The 17,477-nt window shown below is 42.4% G+C and overlaps 1 protein-coding gene across 14 annotated transcripts in view; it reads right to left on the bottom strand.

Moving 5' to 3' along the window:
• The window catches only part of dock7 (dedicator of cytokinesis 7), a 310,961-nt gene that overhangs the window by 133,196 nt on the left and 160,288 nt on the right, over window positions 1–17,477 (bottom strand). For 9 of the 14 annotated variants that reach the window (XR_011357731.1, XR_011357730.1, XM_069938278.1 and 6 more), the window contains exons 20-23: window positions 17,202–17,433; window positions 15,551–15,715; window positions 11,761–11,936; window positions 10,483–10,572 (exon numbers count right to left, since the gene is read on the bottom strand). Coding sequence is in view for 12 of the 14 variants with exons in the window: in XM_069938278.1 (XP_069794379.1) it covers window positions 10,483–10,572; window positions 11,761–11,936; window positions 15,551–15,715; window positions 17,202–17,433 (663 nt within the window). In the remaining 2 variants the exon portion in view is untranslated. The remainder of the gene's footprint in view (window positions 1–10,482; window positions 10,573–11,760; window positions 11,937–15,550; window positions 15,716–17,201; window positions 17,434–17,477) is intronic. The other 5 variants (XM_069938284.1, XM_069938280.1, XM_069938283.1 and 2 more) reach the window with 1 other exon arrangement.

The following is a 17,477-nucleotide window of genomic DNA, read 5'->3' on the forward strand; positions in this document are numbered from 1 at the left end:
TTCAGTGGAAAAAGCCATCTATATATACTCTGTCTATTCCATATAATTTTAAATACCTCTATCAAATCTCCCCTCATTCTTCAACATTCCATGGAATAAAGTTCTCACCTGTTTAATCTTTCCTTGTGTAATGGATTATAAATATTTGGGATTTTGGTAAGATTGGTGGGTTACATACATACACACATTTTAAAACAGATCTTATTTGAAAGACTGAAGAATTCATATTCAATAACATTGCAGGATATCTGGAGAATGTGATGCACATTTCACAAGTAGGTTCTAATTGAACTGACATAAAATGAAAGACAATTGTATTGGAGGAGACAAACTGGCTACAAGTACCTTTCCGCAAAGTGTTCACAGAAAGGTCACTTCTGGGTTTTGTTTATCTAAGACAACATCTTGACTAAGGGGAAGAACTCCTGTTGTTTGCTGAAGAAGGTGGGGGTTTTTGAGAGCGTGAGAGAGTCACATGGGCTTTCTGGCAGTTGGGGAGAGAGAGAGGGGGGGGGAAGGAAGAGAGAACAAGCCCTCTCACCTAGTGTGGGCGACACTGAAAAAGAGACTGAACAGTCACAGCTGAAACAAGCCAGGAAGAGCTGGTTGAAAACAGAAAGTTCCAAAGCAGTGGATGGCTGGAAGTGCAATCTGTCTGATGTTTCTCTAGGAATAAGAGGAACAGAACCAAACTGTGTGGTGGTAGCCTTAAGAAAGGTTACCATCTAGAAAACCCTGATGGGGCAAGTTTCATCAGTGAGACACTGAGGTGACTAATGGTGGTACCTCAGTTGTGGAAATCCTGGAACAACAAATCTCTCTCTCTGCAAACCCTACAAGAACCTTCCTGAGTGGTAAACATTTACCTTTCGAGCACCAAAGACTGGTGAACTTTATACGTTAAATTCTGTGCACAGTATGGTGATTGCCTGCAACCAGAGAACTTGGAAGGAGAAGTGAGATTGAACTGTAAACCAAATAACTTTTCTTAAATTTACTCACACATTATATACACGTGTGCTTAGAACTAGAAGGGGGTTAATTAAATATAGAGATAAGTTAAAGTTTGATTCTGTTTTCATGGCTAAAGTTGATTAAAAATAACTTTTGTTTGAAAAACCACTTGTCTTGGTGAATGTCTATTGCTGCTGGGTTTTGGGGTAACACCTGTAACTCAGTTCCTTAAGTCTGGAAAACATCCTGGTAAATATGCTCTGCACTCTTTCAATCTTATTGATATCTTTCTTGTAGTTAGGTGGCTGAAACTGCACACAACATTCCAAATTTGGCCTCACTAATGTCTTATTCAATTTTGCCAGTAACAACCCAACTCAATATTTTGATTTATGAAGGCCAATATGCCAAAAGCTCTCTTTACATCCCTATAAACCTGTGACAGGTTTTTATCTGTATTCCCAGAATCCTCAGTTCTACCACACTCATTAGAAGTCTATTATTTATCACCCATGTCCTTGGTTTGTCTTTCCAAAATACAACACCACACACTTGTCTTTATTAAATTCCATCTGCCATTTTTAAACCCATTTTTCCAGTTAGTCCAGATCCTTGTACAAGCTTTGAAAGCCTTCCCCACTGTCCACAACAGTGAAATCTTTGTGAAATCTGCAAACTTGCTGATCCAATTTACCACTTTATCATCGATCTAGATGACAAACAATGGTTCCGGTCATGATCCCTGAGGATGAAAATTTCCAGCAACTGGAATGTTGCGCACCATAATGTTCCAATGTTGTCCATTTGTTTGTCCCATTATTCTCACCACCATCAACACCCCCTTCCCCCACCAATTTTGCTCATATGCACCTCTTATTAAACCTCCTTCAGACATCTATCATTAAGCATAAAGTGACAGGCCAGACAGCATCTGTGGAAAGAGAAGTATACATAATTAATGTTTCAGATTAAATACTTTATTTGAATTGGGAAAAAGAAAATAAGTAGCTTTAATTTGTAGAGAGGATGAGGGAGATAAGAGGGAATGCATGGGATATGCAGTTATCCAATTGTTATGTTAAGTACAGCATTTAGAGAGACAGCATGAACAAAGGAAATGAGAACAACTGGAGAGTGAGAACAAAAAAAATGCCATGAAATGCAGTGCTGTAGAGAATGCCTTGCTCATTATGTTTTGCGAACAGAGAAAAACAGAAAAGTTAGCTGCTCTGGTATACAGGTACTCCCCGACATATATCAGTGTTCCGTTCTGGCCAACCTGTTGTATCTCGGAATGGACATATGTCGGAATTGCCTTGTATTCCTGTTATAGTTTGTCAAATACAACGTGGCGGCCACCAAGGCCAGCTCTTGCAAGAGGTTGGCCACCAGCCTGCTCTCGTGAGAGGCATTATTTTCCCACAGCTAAACCAGATTTTCACTGTAATCGTGTAAATTTTATATTTTTTCTTTCATTTCAGTGCTCCTCTTGTAGTGACATCAAGGAATCATGCTTTGACAGACTCAACACTTTTTTTTAACAAAAGGTAATTTGGAACGCATGCGCAGATTGCTGTCGCTGGGGAGGGAGAGATTGAAGAGGAGGAGAGAGAGCGACGTCCATCTGCGCATGTGTTCCAAATCACAACGTAGGTTGCAAGGTGACGCCACTACCTCTAGTTATCCAGCGCCATCTCAGGCTCCTAGCAGGAGCGGGGATGTCAGCCTCCCAGCAGGGACAAGCAAGGATGCTACCTGTACAGTACTTTTTAAGAATTTCAGACGTATGTGCAGATGGACGTAAAGTCGCATAGGTCATAAGTGGTGGTGGTGGTGGTTTGGGGGAGTGGAGCATTTGTACCTGTATACAAAAAGATGAAGTGATTTAAATGAAGTTGTAGAATTCGATATCAAGTCTGGAAGGCTGCAACATAACCAGATAGATGAGGTACTATACCTCAAGCATATATTGGCCCGTATTATAACAGTAGAGGAAGCATTCAAAGCAGAAATGTGACGGAGAGTTAAAGTGGTAGGCAACAGGAAAATCAGAATTTTTTTTTGTAGGCTGAACTAATTATAACCTCTATCCTTTTAGCTCTTCTGACATTACAGAGATCTAAACCGTCCTTCAAGATGCAGTCATGATTCATTCACACTTCTTCCAGCCTTTATTCACTGCATGTGATACAATCTCCTCAAAACTGGAGAAATCAAACACTATTGGGTGACTACTTTGTAGAGCATCAGTATTCAGTTAACAGTGTGCAACCCCAAGCTTCCTATTGCCCGCCATTTTAAATCTTTTTCCCATTCCCACTCAGATCTTTTTTGTCCATGGAATCCTGCAGTGTTCAATTGAGACCCAATGTAAGCTTGAAAGACAGCACTTAATCATCTGACTGGGCATGCTGCAGACTTCGAGATTCAATATCACTATTATTTGCTTCAGTTAACTCAAATTCTCTGTTTGCATCAGAATTGGCCAAGGTCACCCATCTGTACTTTCGATTCAGTTGTTCTCTCTCCTTCAGCATTGGCTGATCTGCTGGGCACATCATCAGCTCTTAATTTCACACCAGATTCCCTCTCTCCAACTGCATCACTCTATCTGAGATATTCCTTTTATTCTGTCCAATCTTCCCCATCTTCAATGCAACTCAAACTTAACCCATTTTCTCTCTTTCCCACTTCGAAAAAAAGGTCATCAACCTGAAATGTCAACTTTACTTCTCTTTCAAAAATACAGAGTGGCGACCAATGAACTTGGTCAGATGAACTGGCTCTGAGCATTACATATGCACCATTGGAGCAGCCGCAGCAAAAATGGTGCCGTAAGAGCAAGGAGCTGCATGCGCACAGGCCGCGCATTTATGTAGCCTTGACGTGACTTCCAGCACGAGAGAGAAGGAGTTTCAAGCGCCTTAAGGATACTGCACGTGAGACAAAATAAGCTCACGAGTTCAGGATGAACCCACTGACTACTGATTTTATCTTTCACTCCACTAGCACATTGGTGACCCCGACAAGTCCAAATATACTTTGGACCCCACATCCTGGAAGCTGCAACGGTAAGTGCTGTGGCATTGAAACTGCCCACTTTCTGTATACTGAGGGCCTGCACATGGTTTGTCCAGGTGGAGGCACAGTTCCAGATCAAACAGATTACATCAGACTCCACAAAGTATTTTCACGTGGTGAGCTCTTTGGACCAAGAGACTGCAGCCCGGGTAGATGACTTTGTCCAGGCCTCACCAGAAGGTGGCAAATACACAGCGCTGAAAATGCTACTAATCAGTAAATTTGGACTCTCCAGATGCGAGAGGGCATCCAGGCTAATCCACCTGGATGGCCTAGGGGACAGGACCCCGTCTGCCCTGATTGCTGAGATGCTGGGGTTGGCAGAAGGACACAAGCCGTGTCTCGTGCTCAAGCAGGCATTTCTTGAGCAGCTACCTGATAACATACAGCTGTTACTGGCAGACGAGGACTTCAGTGACCCCAGGAAGGTTACAGCCACAGCAGACACCCTCTGGTGAACCAAGAGGGAGAGCGAGTCCACTGTCAACCAGCTGACCCAAGCCCAGGCCACGCCACAGACTAAGCCCAGTACATCACAAGACCGCCAGCAGCCCCAAAGGAGGACGGAGGATGCTGAAAATGACTAGTGGTGGGGGGCCGATGCTGTTGCTGCCGATGGCCCTGCTCATTCCTGGGAAATGCCAGGGCCAGCTGCCACTGATGGTTTCAGCAGCTGGCCAACCGGACAACCTACTACACGTTTGGGACAAAATTTCTGGAAGCCATTTCCTTGTAGACACCAGCGTGGAGATCAGCATCTTACCACCCATGGCACTGGACATCCAGACAAGACAGTGCGGGCCCACCTTAGGGACTGCCAACAACAGCTGCAAATGGAAAATGACACTGGTTCAGTGCAAACACGTTCAAATGGAACTTCACATTGGTCACCATTAAAAAGCCACTCCTGGGAGCAGATTTCCTGAGGGCCCACAGCCTACTGGTCAACCTTAAAGGCAAGAGACGTGTCCAAGCCAAGTCCTTCCAGACATTCCCTCTTGGGGACACCATGATACCTGCTCCTCTCCTGGGCTTGGTTGCAGGATCCTCGCCAAGTTCTGATCCGTCTTCAGGCCACAGTTCACCTACAACATGCTGAGACACCAGCACCACATTACCACCCAAGGGCCACCCCTCCACGCGAGAGTAAGACGACTGCCACCAGACAAGCTCAACCTGGCTAAGGAATAATTCATGTGTATGGAGGAGCATGGGATCGTCCGCAGGTCAGATAACCCATGGGCCTCACCGCTGGACATGGTGTCCAAGGCAACCGGTGGTTGGTGACCATGCAGGAACTACCACTGTCTGAACGATGTCACCATACTGGACCACTAGCCTGTCCCACATACCCAGGACTTTGCAGCCAACTTACACAGCACCCATGTTTTCTCCAAAGTCGACCTGGTGTGCGGCTACTATCAAATCCCCGTTCACCCAGACGACATCCAGAGACAGCCCTGATCACTCCTTTTGGCCTCTTCAAATTTCTGCGAATGCTGTTCGGCCTTAAAAATGCAGCACAAACTTTCCAGTGCCTAAAGGACACAGTGGGCCGGGACCTCGACTTCCTGTTCGTATATCTAGATGACATCCTGATTGCGAGCAGGGACCGCAACAAGCACATTTTCCACCTCTGCCAACTTTATGCCTGCCTCAGTAAATTTGGTCTCACTATCAACCCTACCAAGTGCCAGTTCAGGTCAGAAGCTGATGATTTCCTGGGTCATGGGATTATGAAAGACGGCGCCACACCCCTACCAAGCAAGGTAGAGGCCATCCAGCAGTTCAACAGACTTACCACAGTAAAAGGGCTGCAGGAATTTGTAGGCATGGTTAACTTCTATAACCTATTCCTCCCAGCAACCACCAGCATCATGCACCCAGTTTACAACCTGATATCGGGTACAAAAAAAGACATAACCTGGAACAACGATGCCACGGACGCTTTCCTTCAAGCAAAAGAGGCCCTAGCCAATGCTGCTATGCTCGTGCACCCCAGAACCAATGTCCCAACGGCCCTCATAGTTGATGCATTGAACACTGCAATTGGTGGGGGACTGGAGCAACTCGTGGATGGCCACTGGAAACACCTACCATTCTTCAGTAAGCATTTACCACCGCCCAAGCTGAAATAGAGTGTCTTCAACAGGGAGCTGCTAGCACTCTACTTCGCTATATGACATTTCAGGTACTTTCTGGAAGGCAGGCCGTTCACAATTTTCACTGACCACAAGCCATTGACTTTCACATTCACAAAAGTTTCAGATCCCTGGTCAGCCTGATAACAGCGCCACCTTTCTTATGTCTTTGAGTTCACAACAACAATCCAGCAACCGACCATTCAGACTCTATCACAAGGTGTCGATTACCCAGAGCTGAAAAGGGCGCAACAGAGTGATGACGAGACATGCAGCTACAGGACGCCCTGGGACAAGGTGAACAAACCCTACACATCCACAGGCCATCCCTGTCCCATAGTCCCAACAGCCTGGAGGCGATGGGTATTTGACTCAGTACATGGCCTATCACACCTCTCAATCTGAACCACAGTTCTTTTCTCGATTTGTGTGGCATGGATTCAGGAAGCAGGTCAGTGATTAGGCATGAACATGCACTCAGTATCAAACGTTCACAATCTACAAACTCACCAAAGCTGTCTCCCAACAGTTCGAGACACCAGCCTGGAGGTTTGACCACATTCAAGTCGACATTGTGGGACCTCTGCCAGTGTCCTGAGGTGCACGGTACCTCGTCACCATGGAGGATCGTTTCATCATGCGGCCTGAAGCCATTCCACTCACTGACTCCTGCACCAGGGTCCTGGTCACAACATGGGTAGCTCGCTTCAGCATCCCAGCACCCATCACTTCCGGCGGGAGGGACAGTTCATGTCCAGTCTATGGGCAGCATTGGCCAGTCTGCTGGGAACCCAACTAAACCACACCACCACCTACCACCCAGTAGCCTGGTCAAGCATTTCCACAGACATCTCAAGTCAGCACTCATGGCCAATTGGGTGGATGAACTCCCCTGGGTCCTTCTTGGGTTCCTCATTGCACCCAAGGAAGACATACAGGTGTTATTGGCATAAGTGGTCTATAGCACCCCCTGAGCAGTCCCCAGCAAGTTTCTCCCCACCCCAAGGGGGCAGAAGACAGACGGCAGGGTGGTTCTACAAAAGCTCCTGTGCCATCCCGCCCTCCCACCATGGCCAGGCACCTGCCTCCATCCCCAAAGACCTAAAAAACTGAGTACATCATCCACTGCTTCAACAGCCATATGAGGGGCCATACAAAGTGCTGCATAACAATGGGTCCACCTTCGCATTGGACATTGGGAGAAAAAAGGAACTTTTCACGATCGATCGCCTGAAGCCAGAACATCTGGACTTAGAACAACTGATTGCCATGCAACCAGCCAAACGTAGAGGCAGGCCGCTTAACCACAAGATTGTACAGTCTGTGAACTATGGGGATACTATCAATGGATCTTGAGGTGGGGGTTGTATGACGACCCACGCGCTTGGTGGTCACCTGAACTGGCTCCAAGTGTAATGCATGCGCCATCGGAGCAGCAGCACCAAATATGGCACCACGCATCCTTTTCTCTTCCGTTATGAGCAAGGAGTCTGCATGCGCACAGACTAGGTGCTTACGTAGCCTTGACATGACTTCTGACACGGGGGGGGGGGGGGGGTGGGAGTTTCAAGCACCTTAAGAACGCTAGGTGCGATACAAAATAAACCCACGAGTTCTGGATGAAACTGCTGACTACTGATCTCGTCTTCCGCTCCATTAGCACAGATGCTACAACAGTAGTTTTTTTGTTTTCAGATATGATTTTGGCATTCACCATCTTCTTTTAGATCTGGATTTCCTTGGACTCCACCAGAAAATCTTTGATCTTTTCATCCCTCCCACTTAGAACATAGAACAATACAGCACAATACATGCCCTTCGGCCCACATATTCCTACCCCGTAACCCTCTATTTTTCTTTCATCCATGTGTCTGTCTTAAATGCCCCCAATGTTTTGGCCTCCACCATCATCCCTAGCAAGGCATTCCAGGCACCCACAACTCTGAGTAAAAAAAAACTTACCCCCGATGTCTCCCCTAAATTTCCCTTCCTTAGCTTTGTACACATCCTCAGGTGTTTGCTGATCCTGCCCTGTGATTATGCCTCCCATAATCCTGTAGACCTCCCCTCATCCTTCTATGCTGCAAAGAGAAAAGTCCCAACTCTACTAACCTTGCCTCAGAGGACTTATTTTCCAATCCAGGCAATAACCTGGTAAATCTCCTCTGCATCCTCTCCAGAGCTTCCATATCCTTCCTATAATGATGTAACCAGAATTCAACACAATACTCTAATGTCACCAGAGATTAATAAGAGTTGCAACATGACCTCTCTATCCCTCTATTAATGAAGCCCAGCATCCCATAAGCCTTCTTAACTATCCTAGTGGCAACCTTGTGGGATGCATGGATTTGGACTCCAAGGTTTCTCTGTTCATCCACACTCTAAAGTAACCGACCATTAACCCTGTGCTCAGCCTTCTGGTTTCTCCTTCCAAATGCATTACCTCTCACTTATCCATAACTCTGCATCCTGTCTGCATCCTCTTGTAACCTTCATCAACTTTCAGCTCCATCCACAACTCCTCCAACCTTCATGTCATTTCATGTCATCCGCAAACTTACTGACCCATCCTTCTGCCTCGTCACCCAGTTCATTTACGAAAATTACAAAGAGCAGGGGTCCCAGAACAGATCCTTGAGGCACTCCACTAGTCACCGACCTCCAGGGAGAATACTTTCCTTCCACAACAACTCTCTGTTTTCTCCCTACAAGCCAATTTTTTATCCACACAACCAAGGTTCCACTGATCCCGTGCCTCATGACTTTCTGGAGGAGTCTCTTGTGGGGGACCTTGTCCAATGCCTCGCTAAAATCCATGCAGACCACATCTACCACTCTAACCTCATCAACCTCCTCAAAAAACTCCATTAAGTTGACTCGTGAGGCACGACCTTCCCTTCACAAAGCCATGCTAACTATCCTTAAGTAGACTATACTTCTCCAAATGCTCATAGATCCTGTCCTTAAGAATCCTCTCCATTAGTGTGCACACCACTGGTTATGACAGGTTTTCTTTCTATATTTCCAGTTCTGATAAAAGGACAGTGACTTGCGACATTAACAGTTTCCCTCTCTATGCATTTCCAATCTGTATATTCACATATTTTATCAGTCTTTTTTCTTCCTCCTAAATGTTTTATCTGAACCAATGCCCCCAAACTGTATTATTCTGCTCATCTCAGACAAGCTCTGAGACAATCGGCTTTCTCTGAAAAAATAAAGTCTCATCCTCATATATCAAGTGGTCTCTGCTCATGTCAGAAATTGTGGCTGTCGGCCTTCATCCCATGCCTCTTCCCACATCCTGATTTTGAACCTGATGTCATTTTTTTCTCTATCATCATCCCAGGGTAACCTATAGTCTCCTTTGGTGACAATAATGCAAGCTTCTTGCTGACAATATTTGACCAAGGCACAAGTGATGCTTTTTTCTTAAAATCATCCTATTTTACCTGCACTTTTTAAATTGCAAAAGTGATATATATTTAAACACTGGAATGATGATACTCTCTTAAACCTGCAGTGATGCTAGGTATTGTGATAAAATACCATCAATGTAACTTTTCCCATAATGTTGGTGATGGATGTCAAATCTGCACACTGCCTGAGCCACATTTTAACTCTCTTCAGTTGAAGTAAAGTCTATAGGCAACAGTACAATTATTCTGTTCTTGCAAGCTTGTACGATGGTAGATAATTACACCTTGAACAAAGCAAGATGAAGTATTAGTGATTCCTTTTCTCACAATTGTGACAACAATTAGAAGAAATCTATTACTTCCCAAAAGTGTTTCACGCTGCTAGATTTGTGACCATTTTCTGAACATACACTGGTACAAAAACTCTAAATAAGATGAGATACCTGCAAATGCAAAGAACGTTCAACATTCTTGAGAATAGTCCTGCTATTGAATCGCCAGAAATAAATTATTTTACTAAATATACAATGAAACACAAACTATTTCAGAATTAATTTAGGATCGTTATTCAGCCTATAATCATAAATTCACAACTGTGAAAATCCACATAACTGAAACATGTATAATCATTCCTTGAGGCACTATGTATCTCATGCACTTTCATGGCATGCACAGGCACTTAAGCATCAAGCTATGGAAAATGGATGAAAAAAGGTTGGCTGATAACTTTACAAGAAATAAATTAATTATAGGAAAGCACTATTGAAATGAAAAGGTACTGTCCAAAGACCATAAAAAAAAAACAAATAATGAAAGATGAAAGAAAGTTTTTATAAAGCTGCAAAATAATATCCTTAAAAAGATGTATGAGCATCTGAAACCACCTGCATCACTTCAGTGCTTGATCTGGGGGGGCTTCTCCATGGGACAGTTGGGCCACCAGCATTAACCCAGGAATTGGAACGATCTAGTCCCTGAGCAGGCGAATGAAGCAAAGGGAAAAGCGAATTTAAAAGTATTGAGCAGGATATTCCCTAAATTTCATCAAAACCATGCAATTTAAAGGAAATTAGGCTGAAGAATTTTATCTCAAATTAACAATAAAAATATATCTTTCTCTCATCTCAAGAAATTGATCATTTCAGGTGAATGATTCCACAAAAATGGGAAATCCCCTCATCTGCACGTCCCTCTTTATTTTGATCATGAGGGTTAAAGAGAATGCAGGAAGAGAGCAACAAAGCAGAGTTCCATTCTTCCTGCTGTGATGTTCACCCACATACACTCTCAGTTTGGAGCAGAGGACAATGACCAGCAGGAATGGCAAAGATTTGGCACTCTTCCAAAAGAGTGATGAACAGATAGCTACAAGTTACAAGAAACTAACTCAGTGTGGACTACTAATCGTATTTTCCAGATCTACAAAGACTGAGACTAGTGGTTAGTTAATACCTAACCCACTCAGGTAGATATGGAAAAAATTCATAATTGAAACAAGCAGAGGGATGAAATTGCCCAACACAAAAGGAGCATCAGAAAAATAATGATTTATTTTGGAAAAGCTGTATTTAAACACCTTCATTAAAATAAATTAATATATATCACATAATTTTAATTACAGAGAAGAAAGGTAGAATTAGAAAAAAATAATTACTTTATCCAAATTTTGGGGTTAATGTATGTCAAATACAAATATCTATTTATGGTTGAAATTTGAGATAAAACAGAATATTTTGTAAATCCACAACAAAACAGGCAGCACATGTGAATTAGAAATAGAGTTAACATCTCAAGTTGTTCTCCTCTGGACTCCATCCATATCAGTGATCTCCCTCCCTTTGTCTCCTCTGCAGTTAGTTTTGTTTCTAATTTTTCCCGGTTCTGATGGAAGGTCATTGACCTGAATGGTTAGCTCTGTTTCTACAGATGCTACTTGACCTCGTGAGTATTTCCAGAATGCTGTCAACTTAGATGAAAAATATCTAAAAGGGTAACTTTATCATTAACAAAACAAACTATTGTTATATATAGAAATTAGTTTTATTTCACTGAAAATAATTCTTCATGTTATATAATAACAAACTAATTCAGTTTGAATACTACATTAAGTTTAACTCCTTGTTACACATATCAATGCCTCTAAAAAGAAAGAAGCCGTTTACCTTGCTGCCAATAATGGTTCTTACTTCATCATCTGGTGAGGCTGGAGTACCTGAGATGTCAGGGTTGCTGTTACTGAGACTCCTGGACCGACTGAGACTTAGGCTGGTCAGTCTTGCCGCTGAACGTGCCATTGTAGCATAATGCATTGATCCCCCCAACATGCAACCACCAGGTCCTAAGGTAAAGATTCAATCATAAAGAATGTGCACAGAAGCAAGTCCTAACTAAATTCCAATGTTCTGTAAAATGAGCTCATATCATGGAAGTTAAGGTAAAATATTATTGGACAGATAAATCTCATGGGCCCACATTCCATCTGAATGGGGAACTTGGTTTCAAATGGGGCAAATAACCAAGAAAGGAATACAAGAAAAAGTTGATCAAGCAGGTAGTCATGAACTATTAATAAACTGAAAGACCAATTTCAATCAGTGTCAGCTCTTTCGTTTATGTTTACTAACAATCTGGTAAGTTTCGCAGTTTTGACTTCTTTCAATTTTTTCTTGTCAGTCACAAGTCAGAGTCACGAAATAATTACAATCTGCTTCTTATATTACATAGACCATGGACAGGATGTTCAGTGACGGGCAAATGGTGTGGGGAAACTGCATTTGAAGAGGAAATTAAAATTTCTGATCTTTCATAAAATTAATTGGAACAAAAAAAATGACAAATAAAAATAAAAGATAAAATCCACTGCAAGTTATCCATAAAGTCCTAAAAAAAAATGATTTGTTTCAATAAGTTGCTTTTACCTCACTGGGGACATCGATTCAGTATAGTTGCAAAAGGATAGGACGTTCAGTAACACCCTGGCTGATCTTTTATCCCCATTATCACTCTCCTGTACCAATTCTAGATCACTAGACTTCTTTAATATGCAAAGAAAACTGATTTCTGTGAAATATATACAAATCTGGATTCCAAAAAAATCATTACCTTCTCAAGAGATAAAAAAATTATCCCCCAGTCCAAAATCGCCATTGTCTCAGTTTGAGACTCTGAAGTGTTTTTTGCAGACAGGGGAGACATTATTTCTATATCTATATTGTCAAGGCTCTAAAGAATTTAATTCATTTTTGAGTTCATCTCCTTCTTATAAATTTGGGGGCATGAACCCAATCTATTTCATTTCGCCCGAAACAGAGGAATCAAATCTAGTAAAATTTCATTGTACTCCCTCTCCCAAGTACACTCTTCCATTTGTGAGGAGACTGCACACAGGCACTCTCAACTCTACCAAATACAATTTCAGTAACAATTCAGTATAATTTCATTTATTCAAATCCACTTGCAATGAATGCCAATATTTTGATGCCTTCTAAATTGCTTTCTGCATGTTTACTTTTAATGGTGTACAAGAACACAGATATTACTGAATACTTAGAATTCTCAAAATCTCATCATTTAAAAATACTTTTCTTTTGCACTTTTTTTAAGCAAAATAGATGAATTCACAACTTTCCATGTTACATTTTGTCCATTCACTTCTTCTGTTTGTATTCACATGAAGTCCTTTGAAACTTAGTTCCTCTTAATACACATTTATTTTTATCAACGTCTTTGTTTACCTTTGATGAAATACCTTTTGGAGGCATATAAAACATGAGGAGCCTAGAGAGGGTAAATAGTCTTTTTTTCCCCCAGTGTAAGGGAGTCTCAAATTTGAAGGCTGTAGTCGCACTAGGTATGCACCTTCTCTCGGAATCTTGTGAGCACTGCCGCAGGTGTCTCCGCTAGCACAAACTTGCCTGGAACCATTATTGGGACCCCATATGCCAACTCTGCTCAAAACGTGACTAAGTCTTCTTTGGGAGCAGTGTGGATGCCAATAAGTACCCATGGGAGCTTGTCCACTCAATCCAGGCCTCGAAGGTGTGCCATCAGGATGATATCAGGTGCCAATTGAAACATTCTACCAGGCCATTTGACTGCAGATGATAGGCCATGGTGTGCTTGACTGGGGGGGGGGGGGGCAAGACACCCCCGTATCTACGAGGAACTTTCGCCCGGAGTGTCAGTCCCATAAGTAAAGGAGGCCATCATGGTGGCCAGCTGCCATAGCCATTAGCATTTCCCAGAAAAGAACAGGGTGGGTGGCAATGGTGGGCTCCTGAACCCCGCTTTTGGTGGTTAAAAAAAAAACACCAATGGTCTGAACTGGTGTTGCTGCCTGATGCGGGCATCACTGATTTCACTGGTGGTGTGGGGAAGGCCCAGATCTTAGGGCGTGACGCAGCAACTTGGTCGATGGAGGCCCTGCCACACTGCTTGGTGTGCCACACGTGGGCCACTTCTGAAATCATTGTCAGTGATGAGGAGGCACCTATCTTCTGGCATCTGCTCGAGAAAGACTTGTTCAAACAGTAAACACGGCTTATGGTTGTCTGCTTGTGCCAGCATTTTATTCATTAAAGCTGATGGCGCGCAGTCACCTACGCTGTCCATATGGTGCTGCATGCTCACGACAGGAGAGGCCAGAAGTACGGATCAGGAGTGCCTTGTTTCATACCTGTCCACCACCAGTGGCTGGTGTAGGAAGTTGATGATGCGGCCTGCTGTTTCCTAATCGAGTGAACTCGCCACATAATAGTACTTTGTGGCATCCATGATTTGCCTGATCTGAAATTGGGCTTCAGCCTGTTCAAACCAGACAGTCAGCAATTTCAGTGAAACTACATTCTGCTTGCTTGGGTCAATGATCGTTAGGTCCAAATCCTCTTTGGACCATCGGGGTCACCAATGTAGTCGCACTAGGTATGCAGCGAGTGAAAGCCACACAGAGTCAAAAATGAATTGAACCAACTGTCTTTAATAGAACCCTCTTGCATGCTTAAATCCCTCTGAACCTGATGACCCTTGCGACTCCTGGGACCTTTATGACATCAGCCGCCAGGCTGTGGGCTTTCTCCGCACTTAGAGCACAGTCAGATCTGCCGTGGACTGGCCCGCGACTCTGTGAGCTGGTTTGCCTTTTGTGTGGTGAACTGCCACATGGAATTGGTTTAAGGTGAAAGGGAGATTTAAAAGTTAAGTGAGGAACACCATTTCATGGAGACAAAACAAGGTGTCAGAGGAAATGATGGAGAAATAAATACAATTACAATGCTCAAAAATACATTCTGACAGATATGTGGATAGGAGAGGATCAGAGGGATATGGGCTAAATGCAGGCAAATAGAATTAGCCAGGGTAGACAACTTGGTCAGCATGGACCAGATGGGCTGAAATGGATTTTCTGTGTTGTACTCTGAGAGCTCTGTAATTTTTCCCAATCCATTTGATGACTGCTTTTCATGACACCATAAGCATTGAGCTAAACTCTTTGGTCTAAAATTTTCTTCCTGAGTTTTTGTGCTTTAAAGTATATGTAGTTGCAAACATTTAACTTGAAGTGTTCGCTGCCACTTTACAAATAGCACTCCTAGTGTAATTTTCTCATTTACTATTGCAAGTCGCATCCCATATCTTCATGTTTATAGATTTAAGGCCTTTTCTTCTGGATTGAAGTCAACTTCAATATACATATAAAATTCTATCCTATTCAGATCATACTTTTCTAAAGTTCCAAAACGACAAGATTATACATTAAATCCTTTTATTGCTCAATACTAAATCTAAAATAACCAATGTATCTGCATGACTCTTCTGTTGACATATTCATAATGTGTATAATATTAACTAAAACAAAACACCCCAGGAAAAGAATTAAAATATTTATTCTTTGTAGAATAATTCTATTACTCAAGTGAGCTGCGGAATCAGAAGAAAGTGAGATTTTACTCTGACCTGGTGATGAAGGGTTTGACTCTGTGCTTGGAAGACGGAAAACATAGTAAATGTAGGAGGCCAATAAATTGTTCCTGCCATGCTGGTCCTGATTTGTTTCTAAATTTTTGTGCAATCTGTTCACGATGGATGTCATTGCTTCAAAGGATGGCTGTCCCATGTTAACTGAAATTAAAAAATAGCATATAGAAATTTCCAATTACAAAACGTAAAATTATAATTTAACCTTCAGTTTGCCATGGGTCGTCAGGGTAGGAGGGGGATGTAAAATTAAAGAGATTGGCAATAGGAAGCTCCAAGGTATCCATATTGACTGAAATTGCATTACCTCCAATCTAGTACAGTGCATTCAGGATTCACATAGTGGTCTTCTTTACAGTGGAGAAACTTAATATACTTTGGGTGACTGCTCTGTATTTAGTCAAGGGTGACTCACACTCCTTGTTGCCTGCCATTATAATTCTGCATCCCACTTTCTCTCTGATCTGTTTGTGGTCTCCAGCAATGTGATAAAGAGGTCTAATGTCAATTTCAGGAAAAATATCTAATTTTCCATTAGTGTACACTGTGGCTTCCAGACTTGACAGTGAATTCTAAAGTTCAAGGAACTTTCTTTCTCAATCTGTAATAAAACTGGCCATTTTTAATGGAAGTTTACAGCATTTTCTCTCTAGATTAACACAGCTTGACTGGCTGGGCATATCCTAAAGCTCTGTATTTCACACATTTTCATGTTTCTTTGCCCATAATTTCATCCTCTAACAACCTCATCGAAGCATTTGTTCCATGTTTTCTTTCTCTAAATGACTCAATTGCCCATTGAGCGGATGACATCAAGAACTTATCCATTTTTACCTTATCAAAGATATTTACTCTGTCTTATGCAACACTCCTCGTCTTCTCTGCAATTTAAAGCTAACCAAACATGGCCCAGGCATCAAAAGAGACCTCTGCTGGACAACTGATGATGCATCACAAAAATCATATTTCAACCTCTATAACACAGCCTGTCTCCTCCACAACCTCTGGTTCAGCTATTGCTTAAACCTTGATGTTATCTACAGATACAACTATTCCAATTAAAATATCGCTGGCTGCCCATCTTTTACTCTTCATAAACTTATTCAGAACTCTGAACTCTGTAACCTAACCCATAACCAGCCCCACAAACATTTTACCAGTTTGCACCTACAAATTTCCCATCTGGTGATATGCTGATATCTGCCCTCTAGGCACAGACTCATGTTGATGCACCACACAGACACCTCAAACCAGAGGCATGATTCATGTACAGCTTGAATATTAAGAATTAACTTGCTATTGGAATAACATCCATTTAAACATATGCACATGGACATCTACCATTAGTGGTAGTTTAGTGACCACAGCAGATGACCAGACCATTTTTTATTCAGCTTGCCAAAGTCCGACTGTAATAAACCCAGCATTGACATGGCTAAGAATTAAAAGCCAGTGCAGATCTTGGATCAAAACTATTCTATATATTTGGGAGCTTGCGCACAACCACAAAATATTCACCATTAAATGTGTACATTTATTGTCTAAAAGCAGAGCCAACAAAAAAAAAAAGTAAACTCACAATTGTTCCACAAAAAGAATCCAAGTAATAATAATTACACAGTTGACGTACCAATCTGTCCAGCAATTATTGGGGGCCTTACAACCAATAAGGCAAGTTTGTCCAGTAGCTGATGAAGGAATCGAACAACTGGCTCCAGCTGAGCTGAAGTCAGGGCTGCAATACTGCTCTTCAACTCATTCTCCAAGTCAATCTCCAGAATTCTCAGATCTCCAATCCGTACAGGAAAAGCATGCTCATCCAGGGCATGAACCAGAGAGAAGAACTTGTCAAGGTATGCATCCTGTAATAAACAGTTTAAAAAATAGATCTACCTTGTTTTCAAAG

This window comes from Narcine bancroftii, chromosome 5 (genome assembly GCF_036971445.1).
Source record: "Narcine bancroftii isolate sNarBan1 chromosome 5, sNarBan1.hap1, whole genome shotgun sequence".
Taxonomy (NCBI): Eukaryota; Metazoa; Chordata; class Chondrichthyes; order Torpediniformes; family Narcinidae; genus Narcine; species Narcine bancroftii.